Source organism: Macaca fascicularis, chromosome 6 (assembly GCF_037993035.2).
Source record: "Macaca fascicularis isolate 582-1 chromosome 6, T2T-MFA8v1.1".
Classification (NCBI taxonomy): domain Eukaryota; kingdom Metazoa; phylum Chordata; class Mammalia; order Primates; family Cercopithecidae; genus Macaca; species Macaca fascicularis.
This window is the reverse complement of record NC_088380.1, coordinates 125,676,471-125,695,965: the sequence shown is the minus strand read 5'-3', so window position 1 is coordinate 125,695,965 and position 19,495 is coordinate 125,676,471. Positions and strand designations below refer to the sequence as shown.

General features: G+C 38.9%; 1 protein-coding gene across 3 annotated transcripts in view; it reads left to right on the top strand.

Moving 5' to 3' along the window:
• Positions 1-6,474: 6,474 nt before the first annotated feature.
• DTWD2 (DTW domain containing 2) overlaps positions 6,475-19,495 on the top strand; it is a 207,070-nt gene continuing 194,049 nt past the window's right edge. For all 3 annotated transcript variants that reach the window (XM_073994087.1, XM_045394134.3, XM_015451411.4), the window contains exon 1: positions 6,475-6,735. In XM_073994087.1, the coding sequence (XP_073850188.1) occupies positions 6,518-6,735 (218 nt within the window). In that variant the 5' untranslated portion in view covers positions 6,475-6,517. The remainder of the gene's footprint in view (positions 6,736-19,495) is intronic.

The window sequence follows — 19,495 nt, the reverse complement described above, 5'->3', positions numbered from 1 at the left end:
CTGAGGCAGGAGAATGGCGTGAACCTGGGAGGCGGAGCTTGCAGTGAGCCGAGACTGTGCCACTGCACTCCAGCCTGGGTGACAGAGTGAGATTCCATCTCAAAAAAAAAAAAAAAAAAAAAAGATTATAAGATGTCATGGGAATGTAGTTTTTTTGTGTGTGCCTAAAGGGTTAAAGGATTGTCTTAAGTTAAGTAAAATAAAGCTGAAGGTTTGAGTAAGTTGTGGAAAGTTTGTGAAAGATTAATCTTGTAAAAGAAATTCTATGTGTGAACATATTGGCTAAAGTTAAAAGGGTATTCAGTTTTTTCATAATTTGAACATCGGAATAGAAGCATGATAGGTTTTTCTTATAGCACTAATCTGTTCTTTAACAAAAATTTGTAAAGATTTATAAAAGGTTTATGAGAATCTTATCTTATGGCCAGACATGAAAATTGGATAGATTTGTCTGTAAAGTTTTATTAAAGATTGGGGTTGACATTAATAGTACACTAATGCAAAGGGTAAAATTTGGCTTTCTCTCTTGAACAAGATTTTCACGTACTATCAAAGAAAAAAGAAAGATTTTTGTTTGCCTTTTAAATAAAATATAGGAAAAAGAAAGGAAAGAAAAAAAAAGACTCAGATTGTTTAGAAAGCTAAGTCTTCCCTCTTAATGAATAAAGGTTTTTGCCTTTAAAAATATTTTTAAGTCATCATTTTGCCTGAATGAATAACTTATGGTGGCCTGGGATTCTATTTTGTGATATTGTGTTTTAAACCTTTGATGTCTGACAAACTTTCCAAAATCATACTCTAAATTATGTCTTTTTCTGACCCAATTAATCTTTTAGATATTAGGTCCCCTAAAGTTCTACAGAGACATATTTGGCTTATTTGGTATAAAAATCATGTAGAGCCAGGCATGGTGGCTTACACTGGTAATCCCAGCACTTTGGGAGACTGAGGCAGATGGATCACCTGGGGTCAGCAGTTCGAGACCAGCCTGGCCAACATGGTGAAACCTTGTCTCCACTAAAAACAGAAAAATTAGCTGGGTGTGGTGGTGTGTGCCTGTAATACCAGCTACTTGGGAGGCTGAGGCAGGAGAATCACTTGAACCCGGAAGGCAGAGGTTGCAGTGAGCTGAGATTGCACCACTGCACTCCAGCCTAGGTGACAGAGTGAGACTCTGTCTCAAAAATATAAATAAAAATAAAAATCATACAGGAAGTGTTATGAAATATAAAATAGTGTTTGGCTTTCTTCAGGCTGTACTTGTATAAATGTAATTGGTATGTATTCCAAAATCATGTAAACTCTTATAATTCTAATATGACTTAGTGTATATTATTAATAGTTATAATTGTTATGTAAAATTGTTGTATGCTACAGAAGTAACCAAATTTTCTTTTCAACTGTGGTTTTTAATAGTGGCTGTCCTAAGACTTTGTCATCCACAGACAATTGTCTTATTTTGATCCTCTTCAAAAGATGGTTTATAATCAGCTATAGGACTTTGACAGGTGCTCTTAAGTGCACATTTCTAATAACTTTGGATATTGTAACATTAGAGTAGAAGAAAAAACTTTCAGGACTCTCATGGAGAGCTGAAATGTTCATGAATATCAAGCAGAACAGGAGTTAATTGCATAGACTGAACTAATAGAAGACTGAAGTAATCTTTTTGACTTTTTTGCTTAAAACATTGCTGATACTTTGTTTTGTTTTTCAGAGCCAAGAAAACTTTCAAGCTACTTACAGCTTTTAACAATTGAGTAAAGTCTATTCCTGTAAACAAAATTTGGAGCATATTTATTTATCTCTACCTGATTTCTCCAGAATTGGAAATTATTTGCGAGCATTCTTAACTTATGGCAATATAGTTATTTGCATAAGTGCAATAAGTATCTGTTTTCTTTTGTAATAGGACACAATTGGAGACACTGGTTACCTTACCAAGGTTTTGACTGGAATGGCATGCTTTCTTTTAAGGAATCAAATTGGACTTACAAAGCCAATAAAAGCCTCTTGGGAAACTGCCCTCACCTCATACCTTGTCTATATAGTACCTGTATAGAGTTCCGGACTTGTGATAAGTAAAGAATGTCAGTTTTTGACAGGCCCAGGAGCCCCAGATTATCTTGTGACTTCAAGAGAAGAGGAACTTACCCAACTCATAGGTATTTGACAGCACAACCCCATAGCTGGGTTGGGCTTTAAAAAAAAGTCTTATCTAAGATTTCTTTGATGGAATAAAAGTTCCATCAAAACCAATTAAAATAAGCCTATGTGGCAAATAATTCTTCTTGCTGCACTTTATACAAATAATCAGGCCAAGTATAATAAGGCAAATCGGTTTACCATAATTTGTATTTAGTAAAAATGGGAGACTGAAGAGAGAAAAACTATGTTTCAAGAACTATGGTACAATTGTTATTAGATTCTAACCTCATCAGTTCTTTTTGAGAATTTTTTTCCCCTGAAATTTAGACTGACTGCTTATTCCTGTGAACCAATCAGTGATCTCTGGCTGCTGCTCAAATGAAACAAGGGGGATGGATAATGTAAAAATCTAGATCAATATTCTAATTCTGGGCATATACTGGAATCAGGTAGTGACACTATATCAGCTTGGTTTCAAATTGCCCAGTTCATGGAAAGCTTTTTTATCTAGTTTACTTGGGATAATTTTGCTTATTTTGCTTTACTGTTGTGGAATATATTGCTGCTGTACTCTCCATGTAAGAATTCAGGATAAGTTTACTCAATGTTATCTTAAAGCAAACACTTATTAATCTTCCAGATATCGCCTTTTGTCAGAGTTATGGATGGCCCTCACCATACTGATGCTTTCTGACTGAGCTCCTCTCTACCCCAAATATAAGAGATCCTAGTAGTTAGGCAGGAATATCATCACCCCTATTCAGCCTGAAGAAGCTACAGATGGATCTTTGTCCCTCTACAATGCTTAGCATTAAGGGTTCTCTTATAAAAGGGAGGTGGGAAATATATCAGAGGCGTTTGAACCAGAGCAATTCCATCTTGAATAGGGGCTAGGTAAAATAAGGCTGAGACTTACTGAGCTGCATTCCTAGGAGGTTAGGCATTCTAAGCCACAGGATGAGACAGGAGGTCAGCACAAGGTACAGATCATAAAGATGTGATAAACAAGCTGGTCAAATTGCATCAAAACCAATGTGGCCAAGAAAGTGACCTCTGGTCGTCCTCAGCACTCATTATATGCTAATTATAATGCATTAGTATGCTAAAAGACACTCCCATCAGCACCATGACAGTTTGCAAATGCGAAGGCAATGTCAGGAGGTAATCCTATATGGTCTGGAAAGGGGAGGAGCCCTCAGTCCTGGAAATTGCCCACCCCTTTCCCAGAAAACTCATAAATAATCCACCCCTTGTTTAATATATAATCAAGAAATAACTATCCTTGGTGGAGCAGCCTAAGCTGCTGCTCTGCCTAAGGAGTAGCCATTCTTTATTCCTTTACTTTCCTAATAAACTTGGTTTTCACTTAAAAGAAAAATAAGTGGCCGGGTGCAGTGGCTCACTCCTGTAATCCCAGCACTTTGGGAGGCCGAGGTTGGGAGTTCACCTCGGCCTCCCAAAGTGGCCTCCCTCAGTGGATCACCTGAGGTTGGGAGTTCAAGACTAGCCTGATCAACACAGTAAAACCCCGTCTCTACTAACAATACAAAATTATCTGGGTGTGGCAGTGTGCAGCCTGTAGTCCCAGCTACTTGGGAGGCTGAGGCAGGAGAATTGCTTGAACTCGGGAGGCGGAGGTTGCAGTGAGCCCAGATCGCGCCACTGCACTCCAGCCTGGGCAGCAGAGCAAGCCTCCATCTCAAAAAAAAAAAGGAGAAAACCACTAAATTTGTGGTTATTAGTTTCACAGTGATAGAAAATGAATACAGCAAGAAATACCATGTTTTTATTTCATTTAAATCAAATCTTATACAATGCCGAATCCTCATACTGCAGGCCTGGCACGATATTCAATCCCTTACACTACTGAGGCCCTTTCCTCTTCCAGTAACAGGATCTCCTTTTCCCAGGATGGTCCTTTTCCCAGGCATGGTCCTAAGATTGTCCTCAGTCTTTACTACCCAAACTCCCCTGAGGCAAAGGAGCATAAAAGTCTGGTTTTCTACCTGAAGTTGGGAGACAACCAAAACATACATTAACATCTCAGTACATTATCTTGACACTAGTAAGTTGGCTGTATCCCATAAAGGGTATCTTACTTCCCTTTCTGGTGTCTTGGCACTTCCCAGAAGCTGAGTCACTGATGGTCTGATACCTGGGTCTGCCCCAAGGTGGTAACCTCACCCGCAAGTTTCCTCAGGCTTCTGAAGGTCATTGTTCACAAACCTGGATATTGGGTGAATTTCTTGCTTCCCATAGAGAAAAATGACCCTCCTTTCTCAATTCTGTGTCCTGCCTGGATGGAAGCTTTCTTTGATTCTACCATGGACTTGCAGGGGATTTTCTTCATAAGGAGCAGAGATGGAGCAGGAGACCATTTAGGTCTTTGGCAATATTCTATGTAAGAGATGATGGGGGCTTGAACTAGGGCAGAAGTAGTAGGCAAGATAAATGTTTGGATTTTGAATACTTTGAAGGGTAAAGCCAATAATCTGATATGGGGTGTTAAAAAGGAAGCCCAAAATAAGTAGGCTCACATCAACCTAAAAGGAAGGAGCAGAGGCAAAATTAATATGGAGAGTTTATTTGGGCCAAGGTTGAGGACTGCAGCCTAGGACATATTTCCAGGTTGCCATGGAGAGTGCTATGGAGAAACAAATGGGCTGGAGTTTTTAAAGAAAAGAGGATGAATCAGCAGAGGGGGGCATTACAAAAGTTATTTCTCAGGAAATGTCATTTATTTGCAAAAATAACATTGGTTAGTGATTGGCTATACATGTGGTTGAACTATAGGGTATATGGCATTTTATGGCTACTTGGTGTCAGTCCAGGGCTTGCATAGCAAGTGGCTTCAAGAGCTAATTATTTAGCTCAAGGGAGAGTGAGACATGACTGCTTGCATTCCTTAGATAAAAAGTTTTTTTTTCCTTATCATCTGTCATCTCACACCACACAACTGGGAGTCGAGGGACCTTACATGACTTGAGCACATTTCGCCTCTTGAAATTAAAGATGAGCAGCTTCCTTTCGTTTAAAGATAAGTCACATGAGAATTTAATTTTGGCAGTTAAAGAATTGGTTCCCCAACCTAAATCTGCAGCCAAGATGAATTTTCTGATTCACCTCCTTCCCTACAGTTTCTGGGTTTTGTTTATCCTCCAATTCCAAATGGCATAATTGCTTTCTTTCTCCCACTCTACACCCATCACCAGCCGGGTGTTTCAGCTTTTTCTCTCTCTCAAATAGGATGCTCCAAAGGAAAAGAGAGGTGCTATTTCTGAGGGAAAAGAATGTAGGATAGTTGAAAACAACAGCACGGTATTTTCTTCACAAATTTGATTTTAAGATGACTGAAAAATCTAAAAGTGAAATAAACATTTTAAGAAATACAGTATTTGCTCTATTACTCTGTGTTGTCTACTTTGCTTCACATTTAAGCTATTACAACTATAGAGTTAAGACAATTGTGATTCCTAAACTTAATTCACATGATTGATGACAACCAAGCTTAATTCTCTGTTTAAATGTTGTGTACTGCTGGAAGTAACACAAAGCATTAATAAATAAAAGGAATTCGACACCCATCTTGGGTAAAAAGCATTTCTGCCTTCATTCTAACATATATTTCATTTTGGCTTTTAAAAAACAGCTACTGTGCTATACTGCCGTATCCGGTAGTTGTAAATACTGGGCAATGTTACCTTTCTAGGGCTTGTTTCCTCATACATAAAACCTATTGGTACCCCAGGCCAGCTCTCCTATTGCTTCCTGATCCGGGACAATCTAAAAACCTAATTTAAGAAATATTTGGTGTCCAGTGTAAAATAGTGTGCTTGATGTCTTATTAGCACAAGCCATAGGAGAGCAGGAAATTCATATAATGAAACGGACCAGCTGTGAGTAGTTTCCAGTGGATATAACCTCTCCTTTGTTGGCCTTTAAATAATAAGTACATCAGCTGCTGCAACTGCGATGCATGCACTGTGGAAATCCTGCATATTCTTAAACTGCCATCCCAAGGCAGAAAATGCATAATTCCTTTTTATTTTGACTTTTAAAGGGGTTAAATTCGGGCGTGGTACTGGGGTGCTCTCGGGGAGGTTTCCCTTACCTCTCCCGGTGAGGCTACTTAACCTCACCAGCACTCCAACGCTGCCCACACTTTCCTACCCGGTCCCAATGGGCACGGGCCAATCGGCTCGTTCCTTCCCAGCGGCAGGGTGGAACCTCGAGCCTGGACTTCGGAGACCCGCCCCCTGTACGTGGCGTGCGTGCATGGCGATACGCAACGCGGGCCGGTTTCTCCAGCGTGTGGCGCCCCCTGGTGGTAGCCGGGCTTCGATGCCACGGCCTGACCGGAGTGTCCGCCATGGAGTCGCAGAAAGAGGCGCGAATACTCCAAGAGCCCGTGGCGCGGCCTCCTGGGGCCTCAAGGTCTCAGACGCCGAACGCCAAAGAGCGGCAGGAGGGCGGCCCAGTGCCGGCGGCGGCTGCCCTGGGTGCAGAGGCGGACGACGACAGTGCGGACCGGCTGTGGGAGCTGCCGGTGGAGCCAGCCAAACGGAGGCCCGAATGCAGCCGCTGCAGGTGACCGCGGGGCCGGGGGCGGGGACTGCAGCTGGCAGCGGCCTTTGGAGGAGGCTGCGGCGCCCCCTGCCGGGGTATCGGCGGCTCGGGCAGCTCTGCGCTTAGGTTGGCGGAGTTGGCGGGTGCACGTTGGAAATCTCGGAAATGCCGGGCACAGCTACCTAGTAAGAAGCCCTTTTTCCAGGTTCATGATTATTTAACCTTACTTCCTGCAATATATTGAGCGTGTCATGGAATGAGCAGACATCATTTCTGTTTCCAAGAAACTTAAGCGTCCTATAGGGAAATAAGGGGTGATGACAATAATACTTGTAGTATAGTTACACAGTCATACTTAAGTGGCATAGTCGTATCACAGTTAAAACACATGAAGTGGATTGAAGGAGAGAGACAGTCTCCTTTGCCTATCCTACCAGAACTCTAAATATAGGGCCTTTTCAGGTCTTCATTCTAGGCTCTCTTCTAACCCTACAGACGTCCCACTGGTAATTTTTAAAATCAGTTTTCATGGTAATTTATCATCTATATCCCAATGTGTCTCAGACCTTTATTCTGAGCACCAGATCTGTGCATTAATTTATCAGGTGTTTATTGAGTGCTTTGATAATCACTGACAATGCAATGGAGTCCGTGTCTTTATGTATTATTCTCTTACTGAATACGGATAATAAACCAGCAAACAAGCTATCCAATATGTAATTACAAACTGGGAAAAAAACAATGAAGGAAAGGAATGGGATGCTCTTATAAAAAATAGCTAGATCGTGTCGTGAACTATCTCTGGGATTTGAAAGATGAGAAGATTCCAGCCTGGGGAAAAGCATTCCAAGAAGGGGAACAGAAGGACTGAATATGGTTGAAGGTCTTTACTGCTTGAGTACTTGGAGTTTGTTACTTTGGACATTTTGACCTTTTCCTAGGGCTCTATTGTAAGACTTAAGAGGAAAGGATCTTAAATATAGAATGTTTTTATATTTTCTAAGTATACTATGTATAGTTGACCTCTGAGGAGGATGGAAAATTTGTGATTAGAAGGCACTGTGAATTTGAACATAGGGGTTTGTGAATGTAATTAATTTAAACAAGTTGTCTCAGGGGGTTATGGGAAACATTTAAAAGTGTTTGGAGGAGTCTCAATAGGATACTGAAAGAAAAGTGTTTCACATATAAATCAAAGGCTAAATTACTGTGCTAGCTTTATTATGTAGTTTTTAGTCTGTTCAGAATTGTTAATTATAAATATATAGTTAAAAATCTGTTTAGCAGAGATTTATTTTATGATGCTTTCTAAAAAATAAAAATGACTTGCTGAATTTTGTCTTTTTTTCAGTTACATTTAGTTAATACCTTAGGATTACAATTTTTCCCAACATTTCTGCACTTCGCTTATTTCTGGTGAAATTTGCTACCTGTGAAAAGCTCTCCTCCCTCTTGGCATGCTATGCATTTTATTTGCTTTAATTAGGTAGAATATAATTCTAGAATTATGGAGAATATTTAGGTGTTGTCAATAAGACAGAAATGAATTGATGGCTTTTTATATTTTATTTCATTAGGTTATTAGAGTTCTACTAGTACCCTGCGTGAACTTCTTTACATTTATGCTTAAAATAGTTTTAAAAATGCATTCTTAGATTTGATTGATCATTGAGTCACAGTTATTTGACTATTTACTTAAACTATATTCATTTCTCTGAACACATTACTACAAATGTCATAGCCTAAGGGAGTTGCAGAAATTAGGTTTGTTCAGGAAGTGCAAACTCAGCAGAATCTTGCTTGTTAGAAATATAACATATCTTCAATATGAATGGAATATTCTTTAAAAGATCCCAAACTTGTAGTTTATTATTGCAGGATATAGGTTCTATAAATGTATTCTGTCCTCTATGTATATCTTGTTTACAAAACCTGCCTGTATTCCATTTACCTCTTAGAATACCTTTCCTATCCCCCATTCCTGAACATATAACATTATTTTTTTTTCAGATAAAGACAAAGCCTTGGTTGATCTCCCCAGAGTATGTATCATTAGCGTTATTTGAGATAAAATAAGAAGGATGAGGGTCATGGGACATAGTAGGTGCACAAAAGATTTGTTGAACTACTTGGTAAAATTCAGTTGTTCAACAAATATTTTTGGAGACCCTACTTTCCATACAGTGTGATAGACTATGAAATACAAAGATGAAAAAGAGATGACTTCAGTTCTCCTGTAGATCAGGACCTAGTGGAAAGTGGCATATCTATTTAAATGGGGAGCCCTCAGATTAAAAATCCGATGATGTAGGGCAGCTTTTTCAAATTATAGGTAATGAACCACAGCGAAACTTTTGTTATATGCATCCTTGTACGTAGTAGAGAATGTATTCAAAAAGAGTTTGACAAACATCAAAGTTTTGAGGCGCTGAAGAAAACAGCAAAAAGTGTTTTCTGAATTTTTCAAAGTAAAAGCATTTGTAAAATAACTTTGTTCAGGTTAAAATCATTTTGCTAATTTAAACATCTTATTTAAATTATATGACCTCCGATTGGAAAGATTTAAACACTTTTTATATGTGTTTGATATCCTTCGGCAGTCTTCGAAATTAGGCTGTCATGGAGTAAGAGTCAAAAGACGAAAGGGTGCATGTTCACCAAGTAGTGCTTCTGAGATTTTACTAGAGTCTTTAATTTTGTTAGGAAATAAAATGTAATGTTCGTGTGTATATGTATGTATATATGTGTATATATGTAAAATGCACGTAAGCGTGTGGTCTTTTTCTTGTTGAATTCTACACTATCAGCTTCTTTCTTAGATGTGTATATGTGAGGTGTTATAGGAACATATAAAAAGGTGCTACTAACCCTAAGTTTGTGTGGTGGAGATGAGGAAAAGATCTGGGAAATCTTAGAAGTGACATGTAAGCTGAGACTGAAGGACATAACAAAATATTTAACCTGGATTCTAATATTTAGGATTAATTAGGGAAGAGACTGGCTGGGGGAGGGCTTGAGGGAGGAAAAAGTGAGCTCTGGTTGAGGGAACAGTATGTATGAGAGTTTAGGGCATAGAATGTATAGTGTATTTGGAGAGTTTGGGAGAAGGGATGGAGTGGTGAAAGACAAGGCTGCAGAGATTAGTAGTGGTTGCCTCAGAAAGGGCAAAATAAACTATGTCAGGGAGTTTGGGCCTAATACTCTATAACCCAACAAGCCAGCCACAGTAATATTTTTATATTTGAAAGGTGGTGACAAGTTTGACTTTTGTAGGTGACTTTTGCTGTATAATTTATACTTTTTCATTTTATAAAAAAAGCAACTGGATGGTGATAAAAGGATACAAGCTTGACTGGGAAGAATTAGGGCCTCATTCCAGAAATATTTTAGGCATCTTAATTGTACTTTTGTATCTTCTGCAGATACTGCTATGCATTTGAGGATGAGTCATAAACGACTTGCAAATCATTGGTCATAGGAATAATAGAATAATGTCTAAAAACAGTGTGTTTTAAATCCCGTTTAAGGGAAGAAACAGCAGGGAGAGCATGCACACAAACTGAATCAGATAGACCCTGAGATGGAAGTTTTTGTGTCTCGAGTGTTTTCTTTTCAAAAGTAACAAGCTGTAAGAATTATAATAAACCATTTCTACATATTTAACACCCTTTTACTAAACACCAGCCATCTACCAGGCACATACTAGGCCTAGGTATTTTATATATGATAATATTGTATTTAGTTCTTGTTTAGATTGCTGCTGCTTTTTTTTTTTTTTTTTTTTTTCTGAAACAGAGTCTTGCTCTGTCACCCAGGGTGGATTGCAGTGGTGCAATCTCGGCTCACTGTAACCTCCACCTCCCAGGTTCAAGCCATTCTCCTGCCTCAGCCTCTGGAGTAGCTGGGACTACAGGTGCCCGCCACCATGCCTGGCTAAGTTTTTTTTTTAAGACAGAGTTTTGCTCTTGTTTCCCAGACTGCACTGCAATGGCGTGATCTCAGCTCACTGTAACCCCTGTCTCCCAGGTTCAAGTGATTCTCCTGCCTCAGCCTCCTGAGTAGCTGGGATTGCAGGCATGCACCACCATGCCTGACTAATTTTGTATTTTTAGTAGAGACGGGGTTTTTCCATGTTGGTCAGGCTGGTCTTGAACTTCTGACCTCAGGTGACCCGCCTGCCTTGGCCTCTCAAAGTGCTGGTATTACAGGCGTAAGCCACCGCGCCCAGCCTAGGTTTTGTATTTTTAGTAGAAGCAGGGTTTCCGCCCTGTTGGTCAGGCTGGTATCAAACTCCTGACCTCAGGTCATCAGCCTGCCTTAGCTTCCCAAAGTACTGGGATTATAGGTGAGAGCCACTATGCCTGGCTACTATTTGCTTTTAAATGATGAGGAAATAGAGGTAACAGGCAAGTAGCAGAATTGGGTCTCTAGCTCCAGTCCACTTGGCTCCCTAGCTCATACAAGTACTTGATCTCACTCCAGGCTCCTTGCTGAAGAAGCATTAAGATTTTGTTTGTACAGTAGGTATTGTCACCAGTTGAAATGGCATCACTAACACTGCAAGATTTTCAGGCTTTTTAAGTTAGTAACAGGATGCTGAGTTTTAGTTTTTTCTCTGGCTTTTTAATTCCACATGTCATAACCTTTTCCTTATTCTTTAGGCTTGGATATTCTGGAGGAAAAAGTGATGGGGGGAACATCATAAGAGAGAAAGATAAAGTCAGGGAAGGAGAGAGAGAAGGGAAGACTGCAGGTGTTTAAGAAGAATGCACGAGCCACAAACTGGCAGTCTACAGATGTTTTGCTTTGAACTGTGTTTTATCAGCTTTTAAATTAGTTGCTAATAGTTCAAAATCAAGATGTTTTATATAAAAATTCAGATTTCTGGCTTTTGTTGACAGTGGAAAGATCTGACAGCTTCAGAGACCACCTTCCTGAACAGTATTTGGTTAAGCTCAGTATTATTGGCTGTGCCCTTATATTGGGCATGATCTCTCCAGGTCACCATAGCTCCTAGTCATTCCTGCTGAACTCATTAGTGGTTAACTGCTGGCCCCTCATAGGCATTTATGTTTTGATTCTGGGTCTCCTGTACATCATTGTGGTTGTCTGACTGAGCAACTGGTAAATCGGTCTTCAAATTTGGTGGGAAAAGTGAAAAGCGGTAATTCCCAGGGTAGTTAATGTAGAATAACTGAAACTGTTGAATCAGTATCATCACTTAGAAAACAAACTATTTTGGGCTGGGCGCAGTGGCTCATGCTTGTAATCCCAGCACTTTGGGTGGTTGAGGTGGGTGGATCACGAGGTCAGGAGATCGAGACCAGCCTGACCAACATGGTGAAACCCCGTCTCTACTTAAAATACAAACAAATTAGCTAGGTTTGGTGGTGAGCACCTATAATCCCAGCTACTTGGGAGGCTGAGGCAGAAGAATCTCTTGAACCTGGGAGGCGGAGGTTGCAGTGAGCCGAGATTGCACCACTGCACTCCACCCTAGGTGACAGAGTGAGACTGCGTCTCAAGGAAAAAAAAAAAAAAAAAGAAAACTGTTTTGGTAAATTTAAAATAGGCTAGATTATTGATGATTTTTAGGGTAAAAATTTGGATATTCTGAAGCTTAATTTTTGTACATATTAAAGATATATTCTCAAGAGAAAATTATTACATTAATTTGTTCTTTCCTGTTGGTATAGAAAATATGTTCTTTGAAATAGTTCATTCGTAATATATGTGGAAAGCTAACTGATTTACAAATCACTATGCAGGCTAATTGTATGTCCAAAGTTGAGCAAAGGTGTTATATGTCAAGAGGGAATTTTTTCATAACCTTAATTAAGTCTTCAAAGAGGAATGGCCAGTTTTAAAAACCACATTAGAGCTTTCTAAGTGTCTGATTTATTTTCCCTAGGAAAAATAGGAATTATATTTTTACCCTCTGATAGGTAGAAGTTTTCTTCAAAGACCGTAAAAGCACATTAATTCCTTGAGTTCATTTGCCCAAAATTAATAATTCATAGTTTCTATTAGTGCTTATGTAGTTAGAGAATATATTCAGAAATAGTCTTGCCTAAAATTTGGTATCACTTGAAAAGAGTTCACAGTACTTTTACATTTCTATTTAATACATGAGACAACCTTATGATTTAAATAGTGTTATTCCGTTTTATAGACTCTTACAGTCAGATGGCTAATAAGAGGCAGAGCTGCTTTAGCGTTCATCTTTTTATTGCTATACCACGTAATAATGAATTATACTTAAATGAGCAGTATGACTGCATTTGTTTTCTTGCATATAATAAGTATTTACATGAGGGGTTTCTTTGCCTTCTTCTAATCTAAAGATTCTTTTCCTTTACCTTTGGTCATAGGTATTTTTAATTATTTTGAGATGAGCAATTTTTAAATTATTGTAGTTTTTAAAGTCAAGCCTGTATCTCCTGAATTCTTTATCTGTCTTTGATGAAATTCTCATTTCTATTGCTGGCTTTTCACTTTTATGTTAGAAAGGCAGATTTGGGAAGGCTGAGGTGGGAGGATCATTTGAGCCCAGGAGTTCGAGGCTGCAGTAAGGTAAGAAGGTGCCACTGCACTCTTGCCTGGGTGACGGAGTAAGACCCCATCTCTTAAAGAGAGAGAGAGAAGTTGGATTTTTTTTTTTTCTGCTGAGTTTATTGTTTGTTTGCTTGTTTTTCTTTTTTTCTTTTTTTGAGACGGAGTCTTGCTCTGTGCCCCAGGCTGGAGTGCAGTGGCGCGATCTCGGCTCACTGGAAGCTCCGCCCCCCCGGGTTCACGCCATTCTCCTGCCTCAGCCTCCCGAGTAGCTGGGACTACAGGCGCCCACCACCTCGCCCGGCTAATTTTTTTGTATTTTTAGTAGAGACGGGGTTTCACCGTGTTAGCCAGGATGGTCTCGATCTCCTGACCTCGTGATCCGCCCGTCTCGGCCTCCCAAAGTGCTGGGATTACAGGCTTGAGCCACCGCACCCGGCCTGTTTTTCATTTTTCACTGTTGGAAACCTAGTTGAAAAGTTATGTATTGAGCCTGTTGACCTTGCAAAGAGTAGAGAAATTGACCTGATACAAATGTCTCTGATCTGTTTGTTTATGTAGACAAGTTATTTGACAGTCTAATTCTTTTTTTAAAAATTGTGGTAACATTTACACAACATAATATTTATCATTGTAACCATTTAAGTGTACAGTTTAGTTACATTAATATATAATGTTGTATAGCCATCACCACGATTTATACTCCAACCTTTTTCATCATCCCAACATAAACTCTGTCCGTTAAACTATAATTTCCTATTCTTCCCTCCCGTCAGTCCCTGGTAACCTCTATTCTGCTTTTTGTTTCTATGAATTTAACTGGAATCATATATTTGTCTATCTGTGTCTGGCTAATTTCATCTAGCATAATGTTTTCAAGGTCCATCCATGTTGTAGCAATGAATGAAAATTTCACTTAATTCTGTGGGTGAATTGTATGTATTAAACCACATTTTGTTGATCTATTATCCATTCCTCTGTTGATGAATACTTGGGTTGCTTTTACCTTTTGGCTATTGTCAATAATGATGCAATGAACGTTGGTATACAAATAATCTGCTCTAGTTCCTGCTCTCAGGTTTTTTTAAATATATATTTTAGGTTGGTGCAAAAGCAATTGTGGTTTTTGCCATTACTATCTAGGAGTGGAATTGCTGGGTCATATGGTTTTACGTTTAACTTTTTGAGGAATTGTAAGCTATTTTCCACAGTAGCTGCACCATCTACATTCCCACCAGCAATGTATGCACCTTCTGTTTTTTCCACATTCCTGCCAACACTTACTATTATCCATTTTATTATGCCCATCTTAGGAGGCATGAAGTGATATTTCATTGTGGTTTTGATTTATATTTTGCTGACTAATAATGTTGAACATCTCATGCTTTCGGCCATTTGCATATCTTCTTTGGAAAAATGTCTGTTAAGTTCTTTTGGCAGGCGAATTGTAATGAGTGGGCTCTAAAGTTAGGCTGCCTGGGTTTAAATCCTGGCTCTGTGACATTGAACAACAAGTTACTGAACATCTTTGTATTTCACCTTTGCCAAATGTAAAAGTGAGACAATAATAGTTATCTCTACCTCACAGTGTTCTTAAGAGGATCAAATCATTTAATACAATAGAGCGCTTAGAACAGTGCCTTTTGTATAGTAAATGCTCAATAAATGTTAGTTACATTTAATTTTAGGAATCTGAGAATGCTTTGCCTTGACTTATGAAAGAAAAGTGAATTCTGGTTAACATGTAAAATGTGTTTTCTAAAGCTTCAGAACTTTTTTGTGGTAAAATACATAAAACATCCAATTTACCATTTTAACCATTAGAAAATATATTAATTTTGAAATGAAGTATGAGATGATTAAAGAAGAAAGAAAATATAAGATATTGTTCAGTAGTGATAAGAACACAACTGAATTGGTTTTGTTTTACCAACTTTGCACTAATCAACTGTGCAACTTTGGGTGAAGTACTTGAATTCTTGGTGCTTTTGTTTATCTGTAACAAATAGCCTACTTTATAGGATCAGATTAATGTACATGAAAGCAATTAATACAGGAAGTATGCATAACTTTTACGAGGTAATGTAACGGTTAATACCTATCTTTGGAAGATGATGTTTTTTTAAGTTTTTTTATTTTTATTTTATTTTTTGTTTGGTTTTATAAGTAAACTTATCTCATTATAATTGCTCTTGTGGCAAAACTCATGACACTGTCCTGAAAGCAAGTTGCCTTGTAATGAGATCTTTGTGGTATTTAAGTACAGTCTTCCCTTGCCATAGGAGAGTAATTTGTTCCTGAGTCACTCCACATTCACCCCTAGTAGAGTGAATTCTGGAAGCACAATTGTCTTTGAAATTGATGATACACAGTTACCTAAGTAGTTAACAAAGCATATATATGATACTTAATGTGCTTGAAATTGAATCTTTTAATGCAAACCCCCAGAATAACTCACTGAAAAAAATGCAATAATTACCATTGCTATAGCAAACCATGAATTCTTTGAGAGAACCTGATGTAATATATATCAATTATATAGTGGCAATGATGACACCATTACTATTATATTAGTCCGTTTTCATGCTGCTGATAAAGGCATACCGGAGACTGGGCAATTTACAAAGAAAGAGGTTTAATGGACTTACAGTTCCACGTGGCTAGGGAAGCCTCACAATCATGGCAGAAGGCAAGGGGGAGCAAGTCCCGTCTTACATGGATGGCAACAGGCAAAGAGAGAATAAGGAAGAAGCAAAAGCAGAAACCCCTGACAAAACCATCAGATCTCATGAGACTTACTACCATGAGAACAATATGAGGGAAACTGCCCCGATGATTCACTTATCTCCCACGGGCACTCCCACAACATGTGGGAATTATGGGAGTACAATTGAAGATGACATTTGGGTGGGACACAGAGCCAAACCATATCAACTATTATATTATTATTATTATTTTTGACATGGAGAGTTAGTATTTGGCTACTGATTGATTTTATTCTTAACTTTTAGTTTTGAAGTAGTTTTAGACTTACTGAAAGTTGTAAAAATTGTACTGAGAGTTCCTGTATATCTTTTACCCAATAACTCAATATGGTTATTATACATAACCATAGTACTGTATAGAACTATAAGGGCCTGAGAATTTATCTTATTTGCAAGTGGACAAGTTAGCCTGTCACAGTTTCATGGACGCTGGCAAAAGACATGAAATTCCTGGGCCAAAGACAAAGGACTTTATTACTCAAGGCACAATAGGGAATATGACCTTCATGTTTGTGGTGTTTGCCTTGTTCTCCCCTCCTACTCCAACCGCTACAGGGATTTCATAGATAATTAGGTAGATGCTGTGCACATAGTGGGTTTGCATCCTGGCTGAAGGACCTTGAACTTAGTGTGTTCCTGAATTTTTTAATAATGAGTTGCAAGTAAACCTGCTCTTTTTCCAGAGGGAGAACTTACCTGTCTTCCAAGGCTATTCACCATGTAGATACCTTTGAAAAGATAGTCCAGAACAAAAGGTTTTTGTCTCACTCACAAAACATACAGAAATGTAAGAGACCCATGGAGAATTACCTACAAAGTTCAGTTACCAAAATGAAGAAATGAACATTGGTACAGTACTATTTTTCTTTTCAACTTTTAAGTTCCAAGGTACATGTGCAGGATGTGCAGGTTTGTTACATAGGTAACATGTGCCATGGTGCTGCACACATCAACCCATCCCCTAGGTATTAAGCCCAGCATCCATTAGCTATTCTTCCTGATGCTCTCCCGCCCCCTGCTCTCCTGACAGGCCCCAATATGTGTTATTCCCCATGATGTGTCTGTATGTTCTCATAAGGGAGAACATGCGGTGTTTTGTTTTCTGTTCCTGCATTAGTTTGCTGAGGATAAAGCATCTAGCTTCATCCATGTCCCAGTAAAGGACATAATCTCATTCCTTTTTATGGCTGCATAGTATTCCATGGTGTATATGTGCCACATTTTCTTTATCCAGTCTATTATTGATGGGCATGTGGGTTGATTCCATGTCTTTGCTATTGTGAACTGTGCTGCAGTGAACATACACGTGCATATATCTTTATAACAGAATGATTTATATTCCTTTGGAAATATACCCAGTAATGGGACTGTTAGGTCACATGATATTTCTGCTTCTGGATCTTTGAGGAATTGCCCCATTGTCTTCCACAATGGTTGAACTAATTTATACTCCCACCAACAGTATAGAAGTGTTCTTTTTTCTCCACAACCTCGCTAGCATCTGTTGTTTCTTGACCTTTTATTTATTGTTATTTATTTATTTACTTATTTATTTATTTGGGGGGATGGAGTCTTGCTCTGTTGCCCAGGCTGGAGTGCAGTGCACGATCTTGGCTCACTGCCAGCTCTGCCTCCCAGGTTCACGCTATTCTCCTGCCTCAGCCTCCTGAGTAGCTGGGACTACAGGCGCCCACCACCATGCCTGGGTTTCACTGTGTTAGCCAGGATGGTCTCGATATCCTGACCTTGTGATCCACCCTCCTCGGCCTCCCAAAGTGCTGGGATTACAGGCATGAGCCACCATTCTCAGCCTCTGTTTTTTATTTTTTGAGATGGAGTCTCACCCTGTCACCCAGGCTGGAGTGCAGTGATGTGATCTTGGCTCACTGCAACCTCTGTCTTCCTAGCCTAAGCTATCCTTCTGCTTCAGCCTCCCAAGTAGCTGGGACTACAGGTGTGCAGCACCACACCTGGCTAATTTTTTATATTTTTGTTGGAGATGGGGTTTCACCATATTGCCCAGGCTGATCTCTAACTCCTGACCTCAAGTGATCCACCCTCCTTGGCCTCCCAAAGTGCTGGGATTACAGGTGTGAGCCACTGTCCCTGGCCATTTCTTGACATTTTAATAGTCACCATTCTTACTGGCATGAGATGGTATCTCACTGTGGTTTTTATTTGAATTTCCATAATCAGTGATGTTGAGCTTTGTTTTGTATGTGTGTTGGCCACATGAATGTCTTCTTTTGAGAAGAGTCTGTTCATGTCCTTTGCCCACTTCTTAATGGGGTTGTTAGTTTTTTTCTTATATATTCGTTTAAAATTCCTTGTGGACTCTGGATGTTAAACCTTTGTCAGATGGATAGATTGCCCAGCTTTTCTCCCATTCTGTAGGTTGTCTGTTCACTCTGATGATAGTTTCTTTTGCTGTGCAGAGGTCTTTAGTTTAATTAGATCCCATTTATCAATTTTTGCTTTTGTTGCAAAATTGCTTTTGATGTTTTTGTCATGAAATCTTTGCCCATGCAAATGTCCTGAATGGTATTGCCTAGATTTTCTTCTAGGGTTTTTGGGTTTTACATTTACGTCTTTAATCCACCTTGAGTTAGTTTTTGTATAAGGTGTAAGGAAGAGGTCCAGTTTCAACTTTCTGCTGCATATGGCTAGTCAGTTCTCCCACCACCACTTAAAAAAAAGTTTTTTTAAAAAAAAAAAAAAAAAAGGTAAGAAATCGTTTCCCCATTGCTTGTTTTTGTCAGGCTTGTAGAAGATCAGATGGTTGTAGTTGTGTAGTCTTATTTCTGAGTTCTTTATTCTGTTCCATTAGTCTATGTGTCTGGTTTTGTACCAGTACCATGCTGTTTTAATTACTGTAGTATTGTAGTATAGTTTGAAATCAGGTAGTATAATGCCTCTCCAGTTTTGTTCTTTTCCTTAGGATTGTCTTGGCTATTTGGGTTCTTTTTTGGTTCCATATGAATTTTAAAATAGTTTTTCCTAATTTTATGAAGAATGTCAATGGTAGTTTAATTGGAATAGCATTGAATCTATAAATTGGGCAGTATGGCCATTTTCACAATATTGATTCTTCCTATCCATGAGCATGGAATGTTTTCCCATTTGTTTGTGTCCTCTCTGATTTCCTTGATTTGTAGTTCTTCTTAAAGAGGTCCTTCACTTCTTTGTTAGCTGTATTTCTAGGCATTTTATTCTGTTTGTAGCAATTGCGAATGGGAGTTCATTCATGATTTAGCTCTCTGCTGGCCTGTTGTTGGTACGTAGGAATGCTTGTGATTTTTGCACATTGATTTTATATCCTGAGACTTTGCTGAAGTTGCTGACCAGCTTAAGAAGCTTTTGGGTTGCGAGGATGGTGTTTTCTAAATACGGGTTTATGTATTTTGCAAACAAAGATAATTTGATTTCCTTTCTTCCTATGTGAGTATACTTTCTTTCTCCTGCCT